At 39.5% G+C, this 24,546-nt stretch overlaps 1 protein-coding gene across 3 annotated transcripts in view; it reads left to right on the top strand.

Annotated features, from left to right (window-relative positions):
• Window positions 1-15,965: 15,965 nt before the first annotated feature.
• The window catches only part of ADAD1 (adenosine deaminase domain containing 1), a 73,150-nt gene continuing 64,569 nt past the window's right edge, over window positions 15,966-24,546 (top strand). The window contains exons 1-4 of one of the 3 annotated variants that reach the window (XM_003936234.3): window positions 15,966-16,033; window positions 16,515-16,694; window positions 17,567-17,755; window positions 20,087-20,254. In XM_003936234.3, the coding sequence (XP_003936283.1) occupies window positions 16,523-16,694; window positions 17,567-17,755; window positions 20,087-20,254 (529 nt within the window). In that variant the 5' untranslated portion in view covers window positions 15,966-16,033; window positions 16,515-16,522. Of the gene's footprint in view, window positions 16,133-16,514; window positions 16,695-17,566; window positions 17,756-20,086; window positions 20,255-24,546 lie in introns of those variants that run through there. The other 2 variants (XM_003936235.4, XM_010346724.3) reach the window with 2 other exon arrangements.

Raw genomic sequence — 24,546 nt, 5'->3', positions numbered from 1 at the left:
AATTAAAACCACAATGAGGCTGGGCACAGTGGCTCAGCTTTTAATCCCAGCACTTTGAGAGGCCAAGGCAGACAAATCACTAGAGGTAAGGAGTTCAAGATCACCCTGGCCAACATGGTGAAACCCTATCTCTATTAAAAATAAAAGAAATAGCTGGGTGTAGTGGCACACACCTATAATCCTAGCTACTCATGAGGCTGAGGCATGAAAATCACTTGAATCTGGGAGGCAGACATTGCAGTGAGCCGAGATCATGCCACTGCACTCCAGAGCGACTCTGTCTCAAAAAAACTTTAAAAAAACACCACATACACATAGGGAAATATCATATTCATACCAGTCACAGTGGCTAACAAATGTTAGCAAGGATTCAGAGAAAAGAGAACACTGTTTCACTGCTGAACACTTATTCACTATTGGTGGGAATGTAAATTAGCATAGCCTCTATAGAAAACAGTGTGGAAATTTCTCAAAGAACTAAAAATAGAACTACCATTCGATCCAGCAATCCTACTACTGGGTAGTGGAGGAATTCTTTTACTCTTTCCAAAGGAGAAGAAATTATTAAACCAAAAAGATACCTGCATTCTTATGTTGACCACACCACTATTCACAATAGCAAAGATATGGAATCAACCTAAATGTCCAACAATGGATAACCAGATTTAAAAAAATGTATGTACCAAGGGAAGCCATTAGGGACTGTTGCCCACACTCTGGCCCAGATACTGTGCCTTTCCACAATCTTCTGCAGACCAGAAGATTCCCTCCAGTACCTAAACAACCACCAGGGCCCTGGGTTTCCAGCACAAAACTGGGCAGCCGTTTGGGCAGAAACCAAGCTAGCCACAGCAGTTTTTTCATACCCCAGTGGCATTTGGAATACCAGCAAGACAGAACCGTTCACTCCCCTAGAAAGGGGGATGAAGCCAAGGAGCCAAGTGGCCTGGCTTGGTGGGTCCCAACTCCCCATAGAGATCAGCAAGCTAAGGTCCACTGGCTTGAAATTCTTGGAGCCAGTACAGCAGTCTGAGCTCAACCTGGGTCATTCGAGCTCAGTGGGGGAAGGGGCAACCACAATTGCGGAGGCTCAAGTAAGTGGTTTCAGCCCCACACGGTAAACAAAGCTGCAGGAAAACTCAAACTGGGCAGAGCCAAACACAGCTCAGCAGCTGCTGGCACTGCTCACTAGATGTCCCCGCTGGGCAGGGCAGCTCTGAAAAAAGGCAGCAGCCTGTGAGGGATTTCTAAATAAAGCTCCCAACTTCCTGGGACAGAACACCTGGGAAAAGGGGCAGTAGTGGGTACAGCTACAGCAGATCTAAATGCCCCTGCCTGGCAGCTCTGAAGAGAGTGGTGGATTTCCCAACACAGTGTTCAAGCTCTGATAAGTAACAACTGCCTCCTCACTGACTCCCTGACACCCATGTATCCTGACTGGGAGACACCTCCCAGTAGAGGCCAACAGACACCTCACATAGGAGAGCTCTGGCTGGCATCTCATGGGTATCCATCTAGGACGAAGCTACCAGAGGAAGGAACTGGCAGCAATCTTTGCTGTTCTGCAGTGTCTGCTGGTGATTCCTAGGCAAGCAGGGTCTACAGTGGACCTCCAGCAAACTCCAGCAGACCTGCAGCAGAGGGATCTGACTGTTAGAAGGAAAACTAACAAACAGGAATAGTTGCAACCTCAACAAAAAGGATGTCTGCTCCGAGACCCCATCCAAAGGTCACCAATTCTCAAGACCAAAGGAAGATAAATCCACGAAGATGGGAAGAAACCAATGGAAAAAGGCTGAAAACTCCAAAAACCAGAACGTCTCTTGTCCTTAAAGGGATCACAGCTCCTCACCAGCAAGGAAACAAAACTAGACAAAGAATGAATTTGATGAACTGACAGAAGCAGGCTTCAGAAGATGGGTAGTAACAAACTTCTCCTAGCTAAAGGAGCCTGTTCTAACCCAATGCAAGGAAGCTAAGAACCTTTGAAAAAAGGTTAGAAAAAATGCTAACAAGAATAACCAGTTTAGAGAACATAAAAAACCTGACAGAACTGAAAAACACAACATGAGAACTTTGTGAAGCATACACAAGTTTCAATAGCCGAATCGATCAAGCAAGCAGAAGAAAGGGTATCAGAGATTGAAAAATCAACTCAATGCAATAAAGTGAGAAGACAAGATTAGAGAAAAAAGAGTGAAAAGAAATGAACAAAGCCTCCAAGAAATATGGGATTACATGAAAAGACCAAATTTATGTTTGACTGGTGTACCTGAAAGTTAAGGGGAGAAAGAAACCAAGTTGGAAAACACTCTGCAGGATATTATCCAGGAGAACTTCCCCAACCTAGCAAGGCAGGCCAACATTCAAATTCAGGAAATAGAGAGAACACCACAAAGATACTCCTTGAGAACAACAACCCCAAGATACAAAATCATCAGGTTCACCAAGATTAAAACGAAGGAAAAAATGCTAAGGGCAGCCAGAGAGAAAGGTCATGTTGCCCACAAAGCGAAGGCCATCAGACTAACAGCAGATCTCTTGGCAGAAACCCTACAAGCCAGAAGAGAGTGGGGGGCAATATTCAACACTCTTAAAGAATATTCAGCCCAGAATTTCATAACCAGCCAAACTAAGCTTCATAAATGAAGGATAAATAAAATCCTTTACAGATAAGCAAATGCTGAGAAGTTTGTCACCACCAGGCCTGCCCAACAAGAGCTCCTGAAGGAAGCAATGGAACAACTGGTAAAAGCCACTGCAAAAATATACCAAATTGTAAAGACCCATCAATGCTAGGAAAAAACTGCATCAACTAATAGGCAAAATAACCAGCTAGTATCAAAATGGCAGGATCAAATTAACACATAACAATATTAACCTTAAATGTAAATGGACTAAATGCCACAATTAAAAGACACAGACTGACAAATTGGATAAAGAGTCAAGACCCATCAGCATACTGTATTCAGGAGACCCATCTCACATGCTCAGGAGACCCATCTCACATGCTAAGACACATATAAGCTCAAAATAAAGGGATGGAGGAATACTTATAAGGCAAATAGAGAGCAAAAAAAGCAGGGGTTGCAATCCTAGTCTCTGGTAAAACACACTTTAAAGAATCAAAGATCAAAAGAGACAAAGAAGGGCATTACACATAATGGTAAACAGATTGATACAACAAGAAGAGCTAACTATCCTAAATAAATATGCACCCAATGCAGGAGCACCCAGATTCATACATCAAGTTCATAGAGACCCACAAAGAGACTTAGATGGCAATGTAGTAATAGTGGGAGATCAATGAGACAGAAAATTAACAAGGATATCCAGGACTTGCACTCAGCTGTGGAACAAGTAGACCTAACAGACACCTACAGAACCTTCAACCCCAAATCAACAGAATATATATTCTTCTCAGCACCACAATGGAACTATTCTAAAACTGACCACATAATTGGAAGTAAAACACTCTTCATCAAATGCAAAAGAACAGAAATCATAACAAAGTCTCTTAGACCACAGTGCAATCAAATTAGAACTCAGGATTAAGAAACTCACTCAAAACTGCACAAATACACGGTATCCGAACACCCTGCTCCTGAATGACTACTGGATAAATAATGGAATGAAGGCAGAAATAAAGATATTCTTTAAAACCAATGAGAACAAAGATACATGTACTAGAATCTCTGGAACACACTTAAAGACGTGTGTGGAGGGAAATTTATAGCACTAGATGCCCAAAAGGGAAAGGAGGAAAGATCTAAAATCAAAACCCTAAAGTCAATATTAAAAGAGCTAGAGAAGCAAGAACAAACAAATTCAAAATCCAGCAGAAGACAAGAAATACCTAAGATCAGAGCAAAACTAAAGGAGATACAGATCACAAAAAAACCTTCAAAAAGATCAATGAATTCAGGAGCAATTATTTGAAAAGATCAACAAAATAGACTGCTAGCCTGACTAATAAAGAATAAAACAAAGAAGAATAAAATAGATACACTAAAAAATGATGAAGGCGGTATCACCACTGATTCCACAGAAATACAAACTACCATCAGAGAATGCTATAAACACCTCTGTGCAAATAAAACAGAAAATCTAGAAGAAATGGATAAATTCCAGGACACTCGCACCCTCCCAAGACTAAACCAGAAAGAAGTCAAATCCCTGAATAGACCAATAAGAAGGTCTCAAATTGAGGCAACAACTAATAGCCTACCAACCAAAACAAGTCCAGGACCACACGGTTTCACAGCCTAATTCTACCAGAGGTGCAAAGAGGAGCTGGCAATATTCCATCCTAAACTATTTAAAACAATAGAAAAAGAGGGAATCCTTCCCAACTATTTTTTGAGCCCAACATCATCCTGATACCAATACCTGACAGAGACACACTAAAAAAGAAAATTTCAGGCCAATATTCCTCATGAACATCAGTGCAAAAATCCTCAACAAAATACTGGCAAACCAAATCCAACAGCACATCAAGAAGGTTATCCATCATGATCCAGTTGGCTTCAACCATGGGATACAAAGCTGTTTCAACGTATGCAAATCAATAAATGTAATCCATCACATAAACAGAACCAAACACAAAACCATATGATTATCTCAATGGATATAGAAAAGGCCTTCAACAAAATTCAACAACTCTTCATGCTAAGAAGTCTCAATAAACTAGGTATTAATGGAACATATCTCAAGATAGTAAGAGCTGTTTATGACAAACCCACAGCCAATATCATACTGAATGGGCAAAAACTGGAAGCATTTCTTTCGAAAACTGGCACAAGACAAGGATGCCCTCTCTCACCACTCCTAGTCAACATAGTATTGAAGTTCTGGCCCAGCCAATCAGGCAAGAGAAAGAAACAAGGGGTATTCAAATAGGACAAGAGGAAGTCAAATTGTCTCTGTTTGCAGATGACATGACTGTATACTTAGAAGACCCCAATGTCTCAACCCAAAATCTCCTTAAGCTGATAAGCAACTTCAGCACAGTTTCAGTATACAAAATCCACGTGCAAACATTACAAACATTCCCACAGACCAGTAACAGACAGCCAAATCATGAGTGAACTCCCTATCACAATGGCTACAAAGAGAATTAAATACCTGGAAGTACAACATACAAAGCATGTGAAGGACCTCTTCAAGGAGAACTACAAACCACTGCTCAAGGAAATAAGAGAAGACATAAACAAATGAAAAAAACATTCCATGCTCATGTATAGGAAGAATCAACATCGTGAAAATGGCCATACTTCCCAAAGTAATTATAGATTCAATGCTATCCCCCATCAAGCTACTACTGACTTCCTTCACAGAATTGGAAAAAACCATCTTAAATTTCATATGGAACCAAAAAAGAGTCCACATAGCCAAGACAAACCTAAGCAAAAAGAACAAAGGAGGAGGCATCACATTATCTGACTTCAAACAATACTACAAGGCTACAGTAACCAAAGCAGCATGGTACTGTACCAAAACAGATCTATAGACCAAAGGAACAGAACAGAGATCTCAGAAATAATGCCACACATCTACGACCATGTGATCTTTGACAAATCTGACAAAAACAAGCAATGAATCTCTATTTAATAAATGGTATTGGGAAAACTAAGCCATATGCAGAAGGCTGAAACTGGATCCCTTCCTGACAACTTATATAAAAATTAACTCAAGATGAATTACAGATTTAAACATAAGACCTAATACAAAAAAAAAAAAAAGCCCTAGAAGAAAACATAGGCAATACCATTAAGGTCCTAGGTATGGGCAAAGACTTCATGACTAATACACCAAAAGCAATGGCAACAAAAGCCAAAACAGACAAACGGGATGTAACTAAACTAAAGCTCTTCTGCACAGCAAAAGAAACTATCATAAGAGTGAACAGGCAACCTATGGGAGAAAGTTTTTGCAGTCCACCCATCTGACAAAGGGCTAATATCCAGAATCTAAAAAGGACTTAAAGAAATTTACAGGAAAAAAACAAACCCATCAAAAAGTAGGCAAAGGATATGAGGTGACACTTATCAAAAGGAGACATTTATGCAGCCAACAAACATATGAAAAAAAAGCTCTCCATCACTGGTCATTAGAGAAATGTAAATTAAAACTACACTGAGAAACCATCTCATGCCAGTCAGAATGGTGATCATTAAAAAGTCAGGAAACAACAGATGCTGGAGAGGATGTAGAGCAATAGAAATGCTTTTACACTGTTGGTGAAAGTGTAAATCAGTTCAACCATTGTGGAAGACAGTGTGGCAATTCCTAAAGGATTTTGAAACAGAAATGCCATTTGTCCCAGCAGTCCCATTATTAGGTATATACCCAAAGAATTATAAATCACTCTATTACAAGGATACATGCACAAATATGTTTACTGCAGCACTGTTCACAATAGCAAAGACTTGGAACCAACCAAAATGCCCATCAATGGTAGACTGGATAAAGAAAATGTGGCACATATGTTCCATGAAATACTATGCAGCTGTTAAAAAAAAAAAAAAAAAAAAAAAAAAAAAAGCCGGGCGCGGTGGCTCAAGCCTGTAATCCCAGCACTTTGGGAGGCCAAGGCGGGTGGATCACGAGGTCGAGAGATCGAGACCATCCTGGTCAACATGGTGAAACCCCATCTCTACTAAAAATACAAAAAAACTAGCTGGGCATGGTGGCGTGTGCCTGTAATCCCAGCTACTCAGGAGGCTGAGGCAGGAGAATTGCCTGAACCCAGGACGTGGAGGTTGCGGTGAGCCGCGATCGTGCCATTGCACTCCAGCCTGGGTAACAAGAGCGAAACTCCGTCTCAAAAAAAAAAAAAAAAAAAAGGATTAAGTTCATGTCCTTTCCAGGGACATACATAGATGGAGCTGGAAACCATCATTTTCAGCAAACTAACACAAGAACAGACTAACCAAACACCGCATGTTCTCACTCATAAGTGGAGTTGAACAATTAGAACACATGGACACAGGGAGGGTAGCATCACATACCAGGGCCTGTCGAGGGGTGGGGAGTTAGGGGAGGGATAGCATTAGGAAAAATACCTAATGTAGATGATGTGGTGATAGATGCAGCCAACCACCATGACATGTGCATACCTATGTAACAAACCTCCATGTTCTTTACATGTATCCAGAACTTAAAGTACAATTTTTAAAAAAGGAAATGTATATATAAACAATGGAACACTACTCAGCTATTTAAAAAACTGAATCATACCTGCAGCAACATGGATGGAACTGGAGGCCATTAAGTGAAATAATTCAGAAACATAAAGACAAATACTCCATCTTCTCACTTACAAGCAGGATCTAAATAATGTAAACACATGGACACAGAGTGTGGAATGGATAGACAATGGAAACTCAAGGGTAGGGGCTTGGGGAGAATGATATTTTCTAATTGCTTAATGGATACAATGTATGCTATTTGGGTGATGGATACATTAAAAGCCCTAACTATATCACTACACTATATATCCATGCAACAAAATTATACTTGTCTTATAAAAGCAAAATGGGGAAAATTTACTGGATGGTAAAGAGAGGCAAGAATAGGAAGCAGGAAGACCTTTTAGTAAGCTATCACAGAAATCCCAGGAAAAGGTAAGAGTTGTTTGGACTAGGGTGGCAGCAGTGAAAGTGGTAAGAAGTGATCTCTTTCAAGTAATGTCATGGAGACAGCCAACAGAATTAACTGATGGAATGGGAGTTGGGGGAAAGGAGAAGAGTCAAGGATAATTCCTGGGCAGGGTCAGATAACTTACATTAATTAGGTAAGAATTAGGAAGAGTATCCATTCCTCAAGCCAAAAAAGCCGCAAACCAAGATATATGTCTTTCCTAGAAGAGTAAAGCTGTACTTCAGCCCCACTCACTCCCTTGCCTTGGTGTTCACAACCTTATACTTTGGCCTTGCTCCTAAGGTTCTGGCTTGAACAACTGAGTTAATGAGCAACTGAAAATCATGTGCTGAGGTGAAGAATTCACTATGCCCAATTGCCAATTTCCTTGCCAAATCATAAGGAAGAGTCACATCCTAAAATGATGAGAGTACTATAGTTCAGGAGTGGCCAAAACATCCTGCAACTCACACAGTATAGTTTGGGCCATTTGATGTTTAGTTAAATTTACATCAGTATTCAGAAATATGTGGAAGAAAGTTTTTAAAATCTGTTATATTTTCACATATCCACTAAACAATTATTTGTTAATAGATAATATATGGTATCAAATCTGAGGCATTTTACTAAAACCAATGCAGAAGCAACATTCAGTGTGGTCTTGAAATAGTAAATGTATTTAAATTACACTAAAACATCTTAAACACTAAACTACTAAATATGTTATTTTACAATATAACTCACTAGAAGCTGTTATGTAAATTTTGTGAATTATCTGCCCCAGAGCCCAAATTGGATAAACATCAACCAAAATTATCAGGCTGTGGCTGTATGAAAATTTTAATCATATTTTTAAAATAAAAACTAAAACATCATACCTATCTCTCCAGCCTTCACATGCCAAACTTAACATGTGTGGCTAAAACAAAATGGAATAGGGCACTATGTATTTAACAAACCTGACAGGGGTCAGGCGGAATGTATGAGCTACTAAACATTCTGGCCCATTTGAAAGGCTGGCCATTTTCTAAACATGTTATTTATTCTTTATTTTACTGTAAGTTCCAAGATCAGGGCTATGTTTTAACCTACCTTTTAATATGCTTTGACTCTGTGTATCCACCCAAATCTCATGTTGAATTGTAATTCTCAGTGTTGGGGGAAAGTCCCGGTGGGAGGTCACTGGATTATGGGGGCATATTTTTCCCTTGCTGTTCTTTTAATAATGAGTTTTCAGGAGATTTTTCTTTTTAAGTGTGTAGGACTTCCCCCTTCACCCTCTCTCCTAACACCATGTAAAGACAGATATGCTTGCTTCCCCTTCAACGACGCCCCCATGATTGTAAGCTGCTTTGATTACAGTAAGGAAAAGAGAGTTTAGATGGGAGACAGTAGAAGGATGGAAGCATACAGCGAAATAGGAAACCAGTTAGGAGGCGACTGCAGTAATAAAGGGAAGAGAAGAGGCGACTGCAGTAATAAATGGTTGTTCACATCAGAGTTGTAACACTTAAGGTAGCAAGGTCAGATTTTAAATATTATGAAGTATAGTATCAAAGATTATGAAAGATTTTTTTTAAAGGCGTTTCTCTCTGCCACCAAAGATTCATTCTTATTCCTGTGCCAAACATTTAATAATGCATTTAATTTTTTTTTTTTAGATAGCATCTTGCTGTTGCCCAGGCTGGAGTGTAGTGGTACAATCTCAGCTTACTACAGCCTCCACCTCCTGGGTTCAAGCAATTCTCCTGCCTCAGCCTACTGAGTAGTTGGGATTACAGAAACGTGCCATCATGCCCGGCTAATTTTCGTATTTTTAGTAGAGATGGGGTTTCATCATATTGGCCAGGCTGATCCTGAGCTCCTGACCTCAAGTGATCCACCTGCCTTGGCCTCCCAAAGTAATACGATTACAGGCATGAGTCACTGTGTCAGGCCTTGTGTCATATTCTTGACATGATTTGCATTATTAGAGTCATCAAGGTTATAGGTTACTTAATTACAGCTACCATATGTGAGTATCTCTATGTAGCACCTAGCAAAGCAGCATGGGCAATAATCTCTACTTAAAATGTCTGGTGATGTTGGACATGTTTTATGTTCTACAAATCTTTTGGGAGTTCCCTTGTACCACAAGGGCTTATCACCAAAGGCTCACCACCATTCTACACATTTGCTTTGATGAAAAGGTTTGGCTTTGATGGCAGACCTGAATTTGAATACCTGCTCCGATATATGCTGAGCAAGACTTTGACAATAAATAGTAAAAACAGACTTCACAAAGCAGATATATAGTTTCCATAAAATAATAGCTTAAAAATGGTAGTTCCCTTTCTTTATCATATCTTGCAGCAGTGCCAGAATTAGGGTGAAGAGATCAGGGTGTTATATCACTGTTTGTAAATGTATCTATTGAGAGTATCCTAGGGATTTGAGATCCAACATCATTCATTTAAAAAACCTATGAACAGGCCGGGCACGGTGGCTCAAGCCTGTAATCCCAGCACTTTGGGAGGCCGAGGTGGGTGGGTCATGAGGTCAAGAGATCAAGACCATCCTGGTCAACATGGTGAAACCCCGTCTCTACTAAAAATACAAAAAATTAGCTGGGCATGGTGACACGTGCCTGTAATCCCAGCTATTCAGGAGGCTGAGGCAGGAGAATTGCCTGAACCCAGGAGGCGGAGGTTGCGGTGAGCCGAGATCGCGCCATTGCACTCCAGCCTGGGTAACAAGAGTGAAACTCCGTCTCAAAAAAAAAAAACAAAAAAACAAACAAAAAAAAAACCTATGAACAAAAGACTTAAGGTTTCAGCCTGGAATTAGTGCAAGTACAGGGTTAAATGCTATCTTTACTTGAAATTCTGACATACTGTTAATCAAACTTTTGGCATGAATTTTGATTTTTTTAAATACTGCAATAAAAGATTTATCTAAATTACTGAGTATTTTGATGCACCCTTCAAGTTTGAACGTGAGGTGAATGTGTCATTCCTCTACCCTAGTAAGTAACTCTGACTTAAAGGGTGATGCCAGCAGGAATGCATTCCTTTAGAATAAACAGCCCAGTGAATGAAATAGGGTCAGAAAATGTGAGTAACATCCCACCTTTCTCCCAATCTAATTAAACACTGGTCTTCAAACGTGTCCCTTGTTTTTTGTGTAATTCTGAAAAACTATTCATAACATTTTACATATTTTAAAGTTGATTTTTTTTTCCAACTTAAGTTTAATTAGTTGCAAAGGATGTAATTTCTGGTATACTGGAAGTAATGATGCTTAAATACATCTTGAATTATCATTCATTTTAATGTATCCAGTTGAATCTAAGTATCCTAGAGATGTGAGGCCCACCATCACTCATTTAAAAACATATGAATAACTCGAAAAGGTAGAGAGATGATAAAAGCACTGTGCTCACCCTTAGAACAATAAAAAAAAAAGCTAGATAAACCATAAACAAACAAATTTTCATGAACTCGTAAGTAAACGAGGTCATAGCACAAAAAATTAACTTGAAATCTGGAAAGAAACAGGCATAAGAACACTTGGCCAGATGTTCAGCTGTTGCCCTTCACTCTGTAGATTAAGGTTTTTACTCCTTGGGAGACATAGAGGACATGGGTGCTCAAAGATGAATCCAGAGAAAGCTTTCCCCTGTGGCACTGAATGAACAGGGAAGAATATCCAGCAGCGAAATTCTGCCAAGATCCATGTCAGAATGCAAAAATGATACAATCACCCTGGAAAAATTTAGAAGTTTCTTATAAATTTAAACATACACTTACTATATGACCTGCAATACCATTCCTAGGTACTTGCCCAAATCAATTTAAAATTTATGTACACAAATGTTTATAGCAGCTATATTCATAATTGCCTCAAACTGGAAACAACCAAGATATATTTCAACAGGTAAACATATAAACAGTGGTACAATGGAATATTATTCTGCAATAAAAAGGAAGAAGCTATTGATTCACTCAACAACATGGATGAATCTTAAATGTGTTTTTCTAAGTGAAAGAAGCCAGATCCAAAATGTTACATATTTTATTATGCAATTTATATGGCATTATCGAAAAGGAAAAACTGTAGAAACAGAAAACAGATCAATGGTTTCCAGGAGTTAGGAGAGGGAAGAAGGGTTAACTACAAAATGACCACATAAGGGAAATTTGAGTGATGAAACTGTTCTGTACAACAGTACTGTAGTGGTGGATATATGACCATGTATTTTTCAAAACCCATAGAACTATAAACAAATAACAAACCTAAGTAACTTTGGGAAACTGTTTTGACTATATAATGTAAGATTAAAGGAAAAATGAAAGAAATATCCTGGTCAATAGGGTTACAGAAATAAAAATCAAAGAAATAAATGCTAAATTCTTCTTGGGGGTAAATTTGTTTCTCACAAAGGTACAAGTTAACCAGTATGTATCTACTTTACACTGAAAAAATAATTTTAGATATTGTAGATTTCTCATTGTCAGGGAAAGAAATCACAGATAAGGGGAAAGCAGGAATGAATGCTGGGGTGTCAGATTATAGTCAAAGGTATAAGTATAAATTTGTTTATATATAGAAATATAAATGTGTCTGTATACATCAGTTAGTATACACAAATATATTTCCTAGCTCTGTTCTCTGTGCAGGCATTGAAGCAATGATACCTAGTAGGAATAAGCACTCCTAATGCTTAGAGCTTAGTTTCTAAATATCATCCTCCAGTAAAAGTAACCACAGCTTCTTGTTAGATGCAGGGCAGGAAAAATACTTTAAAAAAAAAAAAAAAAAAAAGATGAGGACACGTCAAGAGGACACAGGGCCAATCTGAAATAGTTCCCAACAACCAAAGCTGGAATAATTTGAGTAACAAAATAATAATGGTGGTGCCAACTGCGGTGGCTCATGCCTACAATCCCAGCACTTTGGGAAGTCCAGACATATGGACTGCTTGAGTCCAGGAGTTTGAGACCAGCTTGGGTTATATAGTAAAACTCCGTCTCTACCAAAAAAAAAAAAAAATACAAAAATTAGCTAGGCGTGGTCATGCATGTCTGCAGTCCCAACTACTCAGGAGGCTGAGGTGAAAGGATTGCTTGAGCTCAGAAGATGGAGGCTGCAATGAGCCATGATCACACTACTGCATTCCAGCCTGGGTGACAAAGCAAGACTCTGTCTCAAACTAAAATAAAATAAAATAAAATGACAGTATTGGATTATACTCAAATGACAGAATAACTACCTATGCCTCCATAGTGATATAATCAAATAACTGAATAAACACAAATGGACAAGTCTTTCTTACATAATTCCAAATAATAAATTAAAAAAGAATTAGGGAAATTGAAGAGAATCATTAGAACACCACAATAATAACTGCTTTGGGCAAAACTCCAAAGATGAATGGAGGATGAAACAGTACATATACATAGCCTTAAAGTATTCCCCTTCCAAATATTTATTAATATGTGATATGAACATATGCCCACAAATTGTGATACTCCTCCCTCCAAGAGGTGAACCTTTTAACAAATAGAGAGTAGAAAAGGGAAAATAGAAATTGTATGGTGGAGAAACTGGCAGACACAACATTAACCAATTCACCAAAGTTAACATCACCAGTTATACTTGTTATTAGGAATTCCCTAATATGCCCTGGGAAGAGAACTTCATCTGCATAGTATTCTTCCTAAATAACATAACTCTGTGTAGTCATGAGAAAACATCAGGCAGACCCAAATTGAGGGCCATTCTAGAAAATACCTGACCTGCACCCTTCAAAATTATCTAGGTCATAAAAAATAAAGAAGGGCTGAAAAACTACCACAGACCATGTGATACTTAGGAGATACGACCACTACATGCAATATGGCAAACTGAACCCTGAAACAAAAAATGGACATTGCTTGAAAAACTGGTGAAATCCAAATAAAGTGTGTTGTACAATTAGTAAGTATAAGCTTAACGTATTAGTTTTCATGAATGTGCCACAGTTATGTGAGACAAAGTAGCAAACATCTGCCTCTGGCAGCCAGAGTCCACCCTTGCTGTGAAGAAGCCATGCTTACTCACTACTTGTGAGCATAACTTCACAACTCCCTGACTGTGACTGAGTGCAGCCGGAAGAATGTCCTGAAGATGATAAGGACAGGTTCCTATGTCTCTTACCTGAATCACTGCATTTTTAGAAAAGAAGTTCAATAATCCTAGCTTTTGTCTTTTCCTATACATGAGATAATGTCTGACAGTAATAATTATTATGCCTCTGTAACCCATAACCAATGTACTCCTCTCCCACCCAAACTTTGATGAGATTTTGCTCTATTGTAACTTCTGAGCACATGCAGAACATCCACATCACCTGATATATAAGCTATGTGCTGAACACTGCCTTGGTGCAGTGTAACAGAAACTCTCTGAAAGACTCTCCTGCAATCCTCAGTAAGACTCTGAATAAAACTAACTTTAATTCTTTGAAAGACTGCAATCCTCAGTAAGACTCTGAATAAAACTAACCTTAATTCTCTGAAAGCCTGATTTCTTTGTCTTGACAGTTAATGTAAGATAGCATTAGGGGAAAGCGGATGGAAGGAATGGAAAGACTGTACCATCTTTGTAATTCTTTCGGAAATCTAAAATTACTTCAAAATAAAGCATAATTTATATATTACATTTGTATATGCAGTAGAGAAATTTGTACTTCATTCCTTTCACTCAATGAGCTTTTATTTCCATTCCATGTACCCCCCAAATTTGAGCCTAATGTACTTAGAAGTTGTATTATCATCCTTTTACTTAATGACATTTGAACTTTTAATTTCGTGTAACCAGAAGTCTCTAAATGTTAATTCAAAAAATTCTAAATTATCATTGAGATTATTAATGGGCACTTGATCAACACAACATAATCAACAGACATTTTAATAGCCACTAAAAAAAATACTTTCATTTAAAATGCATTGCTTAACGAGGGGGATAGGACGTTTTCTTCCTATCAGCCCATGTATTTCTGGATGCATATTACTATTTGTTTCTTTCCTTTACTTTTTTTTTTTTTTAAACAGATGACGCCTGTAATCCCAGCACTTTTGGAGACCGAGGCAGGCGGATCACGAGGTCAAGAGATCGAGACCATCCTGGCCAACACGGTGAAATCCCGTCTCTACTAAAAATACAAAAAAAATAGCCAGGCGTGGTGGCACGCGCCTGTGGTCCCAGACACTCCGGATGCCGAGGTGGAAGAATCATTTGAACCCAGGAAGCGGAGGTTGCAGTGAGCCGAGATTGTGCCACTGCACTCCAGTGTGGTGACAGAGTAAGACTCTGTCTCAAAAAAAAAAAAAAAAAAAAAAAAGAGATGGTAGTCTCACTATATTGCCCAGGCTGTACTTGAACTCCTGGGCTCAAATGGCCCTCCTGCCTCAGCCTCTCCAGTATCTGGGACTACCGGTGCCCACTACCATGCCTGGCTTTTTTTTTTTTTTCTTTTAAGAGATTTACGTCTGACTTAATTATTGAGAACACTTGTCCCTATAAAAAGGTAGATGGACACTGAAATTTTGTTGTAACGAAGTCACTCAATGCTTTGGATTACTTTTTGTTTACATGCAGAAATTTGTTGGGTGACTTAGTATTCTTATTTTCTGCAATCTATCACCTAATACCTCAATTAGGGCCTCCTTCAACCTTTAGGAGAGCAAAGAATTGAAACGTCCACGCTGAATTTCTCATCTGGATAGCAGAGCCATTTGCTCTGAAAGACCACACCTATTTTCATGACTGTTCGCTCACTGGCCAAGCTTCACGACATGTGAGGTTTTCCCGTAAACAGGAAGGCCACCGTGGAGGCCAAGCCTTCCCCATGGGCGCCTTCTCAGATCGCGATTGGCGATGAAGTGATGGGTTTTCTCGAAACCACCCTCACGCAGGTACCCCTTGAGCAGCCTTGAAGCCCTCTGTGGAAGGAGGCCCCAGGCACAGACAACTGCAGTAGAAACAATCATCCCTGAGGGGTGCAGGGGACACAGAACAGTAGAGAAGAGGCCGAACTGGGCGATTTTACCTGGCTTCTCCAGAGGGGGAAAGCGGCCAGATGAACCCGGTCCTTGTGTTCCGAGAACAGAGTCGACATCACCTGCGCCTCGAACGCGTGCGACCTTCGGCGTCTCTTTTGACGCAAGACGCGGAGCGCGGCGGCACGACGCCGGCGCAGGCGCAGGCGCAGGCGCACCGCCCTCCCAGACGGTTAGTGATTGGACGAAGCACGGCGCGGGGCGCAGGCCCGGGTCCTGCAGGGGCGTCGCGAGGCCTGCTTTGAAAAATGCGGCTCTGATCCTGTGGCTCTCGCGCAGAGCGTCCTGAAGCGAGAAGTTGAAGCCGGGAGGTGGGAGCAACGGCGGCGGCAGCAGGGGTGGCGGCTGCCTGCGAGTCCCCGGCCTGAGCTGCCCTTCTACCCTCAGAGAGGGCAGGAAGGAAAACTTCGGTGGGTGGGGGTTGGGCCAGGACTTAGGAGGCCACCGACGAGCTTTTTTTTTTTTTTTTTTTCCTTTTTTCTCTTTTTTTCCTGACTTTGCTAATAATATCTTCCTGACTCCCGGGTATTTTTAAGGTCTTTTACACGGACGTCTCTCTGTTCCTTCTTTTCCTCTTCGTAGCAGAGGTTTAGGGAAGGGATTCATGAGCGGAGATCTGTGTCTATGAAAACTCAAAAGCAGTCATGAAATCAGTTCAAGAGGGATTTGGCTGCAATCATCTGAATGTGTGCCAAGGCCGTTTATGGAAATACGGGGAGGGGCGGGGTTTGCAGTAAATGTTTTTTGTTTACGTAGTGTTTTGTTTTCTGTTAATTTTATCGTGACTTCTAGGTGAGAAAATGGCTAGCAACAACAATTGGTTTCAGAGTTCGCAGGCCCCCAGTTTTGCCCAGATGCTGAAAAAGAACCTGCCAGTTCAACCAGCGACCCAGACCGTAACTACACCCACAGGATGTTTCTCAGAAAGTTACAGCCTGTCCAAGATGGCATCCAAGGTTACACAAGTGACAGGTGCGACTTTTTTGATTTGTGACAGTGAGTCAGTTCTTTACGATCCTGGGTTTACCTCTCCTACAAAGAGGGAAAGAAAGAACAGAGAAAGGTCCATGTAAAAGACCTTAAAACTACTCGGGACTCAGGAAGATATTATTAGCAAGGCTTACGATTCGTGGAGAGATAAATCCTGTGTAAGTGTCTAAGCCAGGGAATCTTTAAACCAGAGACTTGATAGAACTTACTGGCTATCCCAGAAACGAGCAGCACAGGGAAAGAGCTCTACAAGCTCTACAAACCCACTCCAGGTGGCATCTGACTCAGCACTTGGAGGAAGCTTGTAGAGCTCTTTTCCTGTACCGCTCATTTAACCATCCGTCACCACCTTGACTCAAGGGTGGCTTTCCTTTCTGAGATGAGGCGTAAGGGAAGACACTGGACTTACACTGGTCTGTATTCCACATAACACTTAGTGTAAAGTATAAAGCAGGGGCAAATATACTTTAAAATTCGATTGAATCCAGTGAGAAAAATAGTGGATGGGAGCCAGAAACTACGTTCTAGTCCCACATCTGTGTCTGTCTGTATTCTAGGCCTTAGTGACATCATCTGTAAAAATAGCTTGGTTTTTGAAGACCCTGACGTCACTAAAATTCCATGATCCTTTGGTATCACTTAATAATGGCATGTTGACATTACGTTTTTGCAAAATAGTACTACAAAAGATAGATACAGTAACATACGGCGCTTGTCATGTGTGCCAAAATTGTTTGTAGAAAGTTATGAAAAACGTAATGAAGTGTATCTGGTGCAACCTTACATTTTGGGGAGGATTTAGTGCTTTTGCTCTTTTTTTTAACCAAAATGACAAGTACAACATTTGTTTTTAGGTAATTTTCCAGAACCGTTGCTTTCCAAGAATCTTTCATCTATTTCAAATCCTGTCCTTCCTCCAAAAAAAATACCGAAGGAATTTATAATGAAATACAAACGTGGAGAGATAAATCCTGTGTCAGCCTTGCACCAGTTTGCACAAATGCAGCGAGTTCAGCTTGACCTTAAGGAAACTGTGACAACAGGTAAGTGTAAATTTTAAAAACTTCGTATGTATGTGCATGTGTGTCTTTGTACACACACATGCGTAGTTAGGTTTTTTCTTTAATTTTCCTGGTGCTAACTTGTCAGTATGAAACTCAAAGCTAACATCTTTGCTAAAGAATTTTTAAATGTCAAGATTTTAATAAGGATAGTCACAGCGACATCAAGTTTCAGTCTGTTGTTTTGCATGGAATACCAGTAAACTTAACAGGTGACACAAATAGTGTCTTAAAATAAATGGTGGTGGTAACATAAAGGTGTGCTTAATGTCTGTATAACTAGTTAGCTTTCCTCCAGTAATCTCGGATTTCCCTTGGAAAATGTAAGCTAAGAAAAAATCAATGATCAGGACAAATCTTCACTGCTCTGAGCAAAAGCTGCTAAAAAACATGACCCGTTGGTTGTTAATAGTGTGTATTTTATGCTCAAAGTATAGCTCAATAATCCAATTCAGTGTTTGGTAATAAGACTGCGTATCACTAGCTCTACATGTGATTTAGATTTATACTAAAGTTTGAGAACTTTAGTTATAAACAGGCTAAAGCTTAAAGGCTCCACTTTCTGACACAGAAGACTTACTAACAAATATTAGGTGAAATATCTTTTTTATTATTTATATAGAGGCTCTCACTCTGTTTTCCAGGCTGGAGTGCAGTGGTGATCCTCCCACCTCAGCCTCCCAAATAGCTAGGATGGCTACAGGCATCCACATGCCTGACTAATTTTCAGAATGTTCTGTAAAGAAGGAATCTTGCCATATTGTCTCACTATATTGCTTAGGCTGACCTCAAACTCCTGGCGTCAAGGAATCCTCCAGCCTCAGCCTCCCAAAGTGATGGGATTACGGGTGTGAGCCAGTGCACCTAGCCAAGATGTGTAATATCTTATACATAAGAACCATCTGGGCCACTTGTTAATTTTACAAAATGCTCTCTGATTTAGTAAACCTGGATTGGAACCCAGGTGATCATGAAGGAAGGAACTTGGGAAACTGAAGTCTGAGATGTTATGGGGAAAGTAATTGACCCAGAAGCAGTCAGAAGTTGCTTGTAAAACCTTGATGTACATATTAAAGAGTTAGGTAATATAATTGTGAGTATGGGAGGAAATAAGATAGTGGGATTTATGTGCAGCAGCATTGTATATAGCCATCTGTAACCAAAGAGTCGGGAGTCACTTTCCTAAAGGCCTCGTAAAGTCTAAATACTAACAAGCAAAACTTCAAACAGAAGAACTTTGACTTGTAAATACAGGAGACAAGACAATTCCATTTCATTTTTCATCCAAAGATGAAAGCTAGGTAAAAGAAATTATGATGACTGGACATTCAGTTTAATTCTTTAGTTTATCATTATGTTTTGGTTCCCTCTCTCTCCCTCTTTCCCTCCCCACCTCCCTTCCTAACTTCCTACCTCCCCTCCCACTCCCCAACCTCCACAAGCTGTAATGTGTTGGGTTGCTTATCATAATGCCCTGATGGGTACACAGGGTTTCTTCAAAGGGATCTCTTATATTCTGGAGTTTAAAAGCATATTAGGGCAATCCAAGGGGTGGGAGAAATTCAGCTTTCTTTGTAGTAAAGTTTTAAAGACATTTGTATTGGAGTTTGTTGTTTTGTTGTTGTTTTGTTTACTTGCTTGTTTTTAAGACCGAGTGTTGCTCTGTTGCCAGGCTGGAGTGCAGTGGCATGATATCAGCTCACTGTAACCTCTGCCTCCTGGATTCAGGCGATTCTCCTGCCTCAGCCTCCCAAGTAGCTGGGACTGCCGGCTAATGCCACCACACCCAGCTAATTTTTATATCTTTAGTAGAGACAGGGTTTCACCATGTTGGCCAGGATGGTCTCGATCTCTTGACCTCGTAATCCACACACCTCGGCCTCCCAAAGTGCTGGAATTACAGGCCTGAGCCGTGGCGCCCAGTTTATATTGAAGTTTTAAAGATGTGACGTATTACCTGAACTCTCCACATTTTATTTCCCACTGGTCTTTTGATAGTATTGGAGTGTTTTCCATTGCCAGGCATTATACTAGACACTCACTGCTACTCCACATGAGATCCATACTCTACTACTGGCCCTGTTGCTCCCGCTGAATCTGGAGCTGGCCTAGCTGCTTGAATACTCACAATTAGTTCAGGGCCCCATTCAGCTTTAGTTTTAACCCCTATTGGTTCTACAAAAAGACTTGTAAAGTTGCTATTTCTGAGGCATTTTTGAGAATTTTTGTACTGGAATGTTTTCTGTGTACAGACATTGTTTGCAAGAATATACTAAGAATTATTGTAGCATTCCTTCTGAATTCTTTTTCAAGGTAATGTTATGGGACCATATTTTGCCTTTTGTGCTGTGGTGGATGGTATTCAATACAAGACTGGACTGGGACAAAATAAAAAGGAGTCTAGATCCAATGCAGCAAAATTAGCTCTTGATGAGCTTCTACAATTGGATGAACCTGAACCACAAGTTTTAGAAACTTCAGGTAAATACTCTTGATTACAAAGTATTTATAAAAGGTATCATTTTTCAAAAGGAATCACCTGAAAGATTTATGTTAATGAGAGTTACCTGGCAACTACAAGAAAGAAGTTGCAGGATTTGAATAATTTCCTTCAGTTGCTGATGTATTTAGTAATAGTTAAAATGCTCTTGTATATTTCAGCACTGAAAGGTGTAATCCTGTTGCTAAGCTGTTTGGTAACTTTTAAGATTGTTAATGGATTTGAGTTCTAAAATACAGTTTTCTTTGTAATTTGTTGGATTCTTACTATGAATGTAATACTGTCCATTTAATACTTAGAGGTTTTAAATGCAGTGTTTGTGAGTTTGTGTTAAATTCAGCAAATGCTAGAATTACTTCAGAAAATAATCTAAGGTACCATAGCAAATAAGTTTAGTATATAAACTCCAGAATTAGATTTCTCAGGTTGAAATATTGACTCTATGCTGGCAATTTGTTTGCCCTCTAAGCCTGTTTGCCTTCATTTGTAGAGGGGGGACAGTGATAGTTACTACCTTCTATGTTTGTCATTGGGATTAGATAAATAATGCCTGCAAAGTCCTTAATCGGTGCCTACAATCAAATTACAAAGTATTTTAAATACTTTGTTGAACTCAACTTAAAACATACCTGTAGAATTTCCTGAGTATCCAGTTGAATTATCAGAAAAATACATTGGTGATTCGTTTCTCATGATAAATACTTTTTCCCTAATAGCTTTCAAAATGTTTATGTAGGGCTAGCAAATGTTTTGCCAAGTGGTCTGCAATCTTTAGTTTCTAAAAATTTATTTTTTTTCCCTCCTTTGTAAAAACTAAGGTAGCATTTACCCATGTCTACTGTCACTACTTTGAAAATTAAGGTAGCATTTACCCATCTCTGCTGTTGACATTTTTGTATTCATTATTGTTTTCTCCAAAAAGTGCCGATAGTGCCTTAATTACAACTAAAACTTCTTTGATGATATATTATCTCATGGGCTAGAGCCTGGAAAAATAATAAGGTCATCTTTTTCCCTTAGTGGGCTATAGTTTCTTCTTTAATTTGTCTACTCTAGATAGCTGAGTTTACTTATTTTTCGTATGAAAGGATATGGAAGAGTTGAGTATTCATTTCTTTGATTTGCTATATTAACCTTTAATTTTTCTAGTTTTCTTATTCACAAAGAACTTTTAAAACTTTAGTTTTTTCCAAAACTTTGAAGTCATCACTGTTCAAAAATTATTTTCATGTGTATCTTTAACATTTTGTGCATTTTTTAATGTAGTTTTTGTTTTGTTTTCTTTTGTTTAAGACAGAGTCTCACTCTGTCGCCCAGGCCTGAGTGCAGTGGTGCCATCTCCGCTCACTGCAACCTCTGCCTCCCAGGTTCAAGTGATTCTCATGCCTTAGCCTCCCTAGTAGCTGGAATTACAGGTGCTTGCCACCATACCCTGCTAGTTTTTGTATTTTTAGTAGAGATGGCGTTTCACCATGTTGGTCGGGTTGGTCTTGAACTTCTGACCTCAAATGATCTGCCTGCCTCAGCCTCCCAAAGTGCTGGAATTACAGGCATGAGCCACTGCACCTGGCCTGGTACAGTTTTTTTTCTTCTTAAAAAAAAAAAAAAGTACATGTGCAGAACATGCAGGTTTGTTACATAGGTATACATGTGCCGTGGTGGTTTGCTACACTTATTGACCTGTCCTCTGTTCCCTCCCCCAACTCCCACCCCCTAAAAGACCCAGATGTGTGTTGTTCCCCTTTCTGTGTCCTTGTGTTCTCAGTGTTCAACTACCACTTAACAGTGAGAACATGCAATATTTGGTTTTCTGTTTCTGTGTTAGTTTGCTGAGGATGATGGCTTCCATCTTCATCCATGTCCCTGCAAAGGACATGATCTCATTCCTTTTTATGGCTGCATAGTATTCCATAGTTTATATGTACCACATTTTCTTTATCCAGTCTATCATTGATGGCCATTTGGGTTGGTTCCATGTCTTTGCTACTGTAAATAGTGCTGCAGTAAACATACATGTGCATTTGTCTTTATAGTAGAATGATTTGTATTTCTTTGGGTATATACCCAGCAATCCCATTGGTATTTCTGGTTCTAGGTCCTTGAAGAATTGCCATGCTGTCTTCCACAGCGATTGAACTAATTTACATTCCCACCAACAGTTTAAAAGCATTCCTATTTCTCCACAGCCTCTCCAGCATCTATTGTTTCCTGACTTTTTAATGATTGCCATTCTGACTGGCATGAGATGGTGGTATCTCATTGTGGTTTTCATTTGCATTTCTCTGATGATCAGTGATCTTGAGCTTTTTTTCATATGTTTGTTGGCCACAAAAATGTCTTCTTTTGAGAAGTGTTTTTTTTTCATATCCATTGCCTCCTCTTTGATGGGGTTGTTTGGTTTTTTCTTTTAAATATGTTTAAGTTCCTTGTAAATTTTGGGTATTAAGCTTTTGTCAGATGGGTAGATTGCAAAAATTGTCTCCCATTTTGTAGGTTGCCTGTTGATTCTGATCATAGTTACTTTTGCTGTGCAGAAGCTCTTCAGTTTAATTGTATCACATTTGTCAATTTTGGCTTTTGTTGCAATTGCTTTTGGCATTTTTGTCTTGAAGTCTTTGCCCATACTTAAGTCCTAAATGGTATTGCCTAGGTTTTCTTCTAAGGTTTTTATGGTTTGGAGCAGGTGTCCCCAAACTACGGCCCGCGGGCCGCATGTGGCCCCCTGAGGCCATTATCCGGCCCCCCGCCGCACTTCAGGAAGGGGAACGTCTTTCATTGGTGGTCAGTGAGAGGAGCACAGTATGTGGCAGCCCTCCAACGGTCTGAGGGACAGTGAACTGGCCCCCTGTGTAAAAAGTTTGGGGACACCTGGTTTGGAGTTTTACACTTAAGTCTTTAATCCACTCTGAGTTAATTTTTGTATAAGGTGTAAGGAAGGGGTCCAGTTTCAGTTTTCTGCATATGGCTAGCCAGTTTTCCCAGCACCATTTACTCAATAGGTGATCTTTTCCCCTTTGCTTGTTTTTGTCCAGTTTTTCAAAGATCAGATGGTTGTAGATGTGTGGAGATATTTCTGAGGTATCTGTTCTACTCCACTGATCTATATGTCTGTTTTGGTACCAGTGCCATGATGTTTTGGTTACTGTAGCCTTGTATGGTTTGAAGCCAGGTAGTGTGATGCCTCGAAATTTGTTATTTTTGCTTAGGATTGTCTTGGCTATATGGGGTCTTCTTTGATTCCATATGACATTTGAAATAGTTTTTTATAATTCTGTGAAGAATGTGAGTGGTCGTTTCGTGGGAATAACACTGAATCTATAAATTACTTTCAGCAGCATGGCCATTTTCACGACATTGATTTTTCCTATCCATGAGCTTGGAATGTGTTTCCATTTGTTTATGCCCTCTCTTATTTCCTTGAGCAGTAGTTTGTAGTTATTCTTGAAGAGGCCCTTCACATTCCTTATTAGCTGTATTCCTAGGTGTTTTATTCTCTTTGTAGCAATTGTAAATGGGAGTTCATTCATGATTTGGCTCTCTGCTTGCCAACTATTGATGTAAAGGACAGCTTGTGATTTTTCCACATTGATTTTGTATCCTGCTAATTTGCTGAAGTTGCTTATAAGTTCAGGAAGTTTTGGGGCTGAAATGGTGGAGTTTTCTAAATGCAAAATAATGTCATCTGCAAACTGAGACAACTTGACTTCATCTCTTTCTATTCGAATATCCTTTATTTCTTTCTCTTGCCTGATTGCCCTGGCCAGAACTTCCAATACTATGTTGAGTAGGAATGGTGAGAGAGGGCATCCTTGTCTTGTGCCGGTTTTCAAAGGGAACGCTTCCAGCTTTTGCTCATTCAATATGATATTGGCTTTGGTTTGTCATAAATAGCTCTTATTATTTTGTGATATGTTCTATCAATACCTAGTTTATTGAGAGTTTTTAACATGAAGGAATGATGAATTTTATCTAAGGCCTTTTCTGCATCTGTTAAGATAGTCATGTGGTTTCTGTTTTTGGTACTGTTTACGTGATAGATTACATTTATTGATTTGTGTATGTTGAACCAGCCTTGCATCCCAGGGATGAAGCCGACTTGATTAAGTTTTTTGATGTACTGCTGGATTTGGTTTGCCAGTATTTTATTGAGGATTTTTGCATTGATGTTCATCAGGGATATTGGCCTGAAGTTTTCTTTTTTGTTGTGTCTCTTCCTGATTTTGGTATCAGAATGATGCTGGCTTCATAAAATGAGTTAGGGAGGAGTCCCTCC

Source organism: Saimiri boliviensis, chromosome 3, assembly GCF_048565385.1.
Source record: "Saimiri boliviensis isolate mSaiBol1 chromosome 3, mSaiBol1.pri, whole genome shotgun sequence".
Lineage (NCBI taxonomy): Eukaryota > Metazoa > Chordata > Mammalia > Primates > Cebidae > Saimiri > Saimiri boliviensis.
This window is presented reverse-complemented; position numbering and strand designations above follow the sequence as displayed.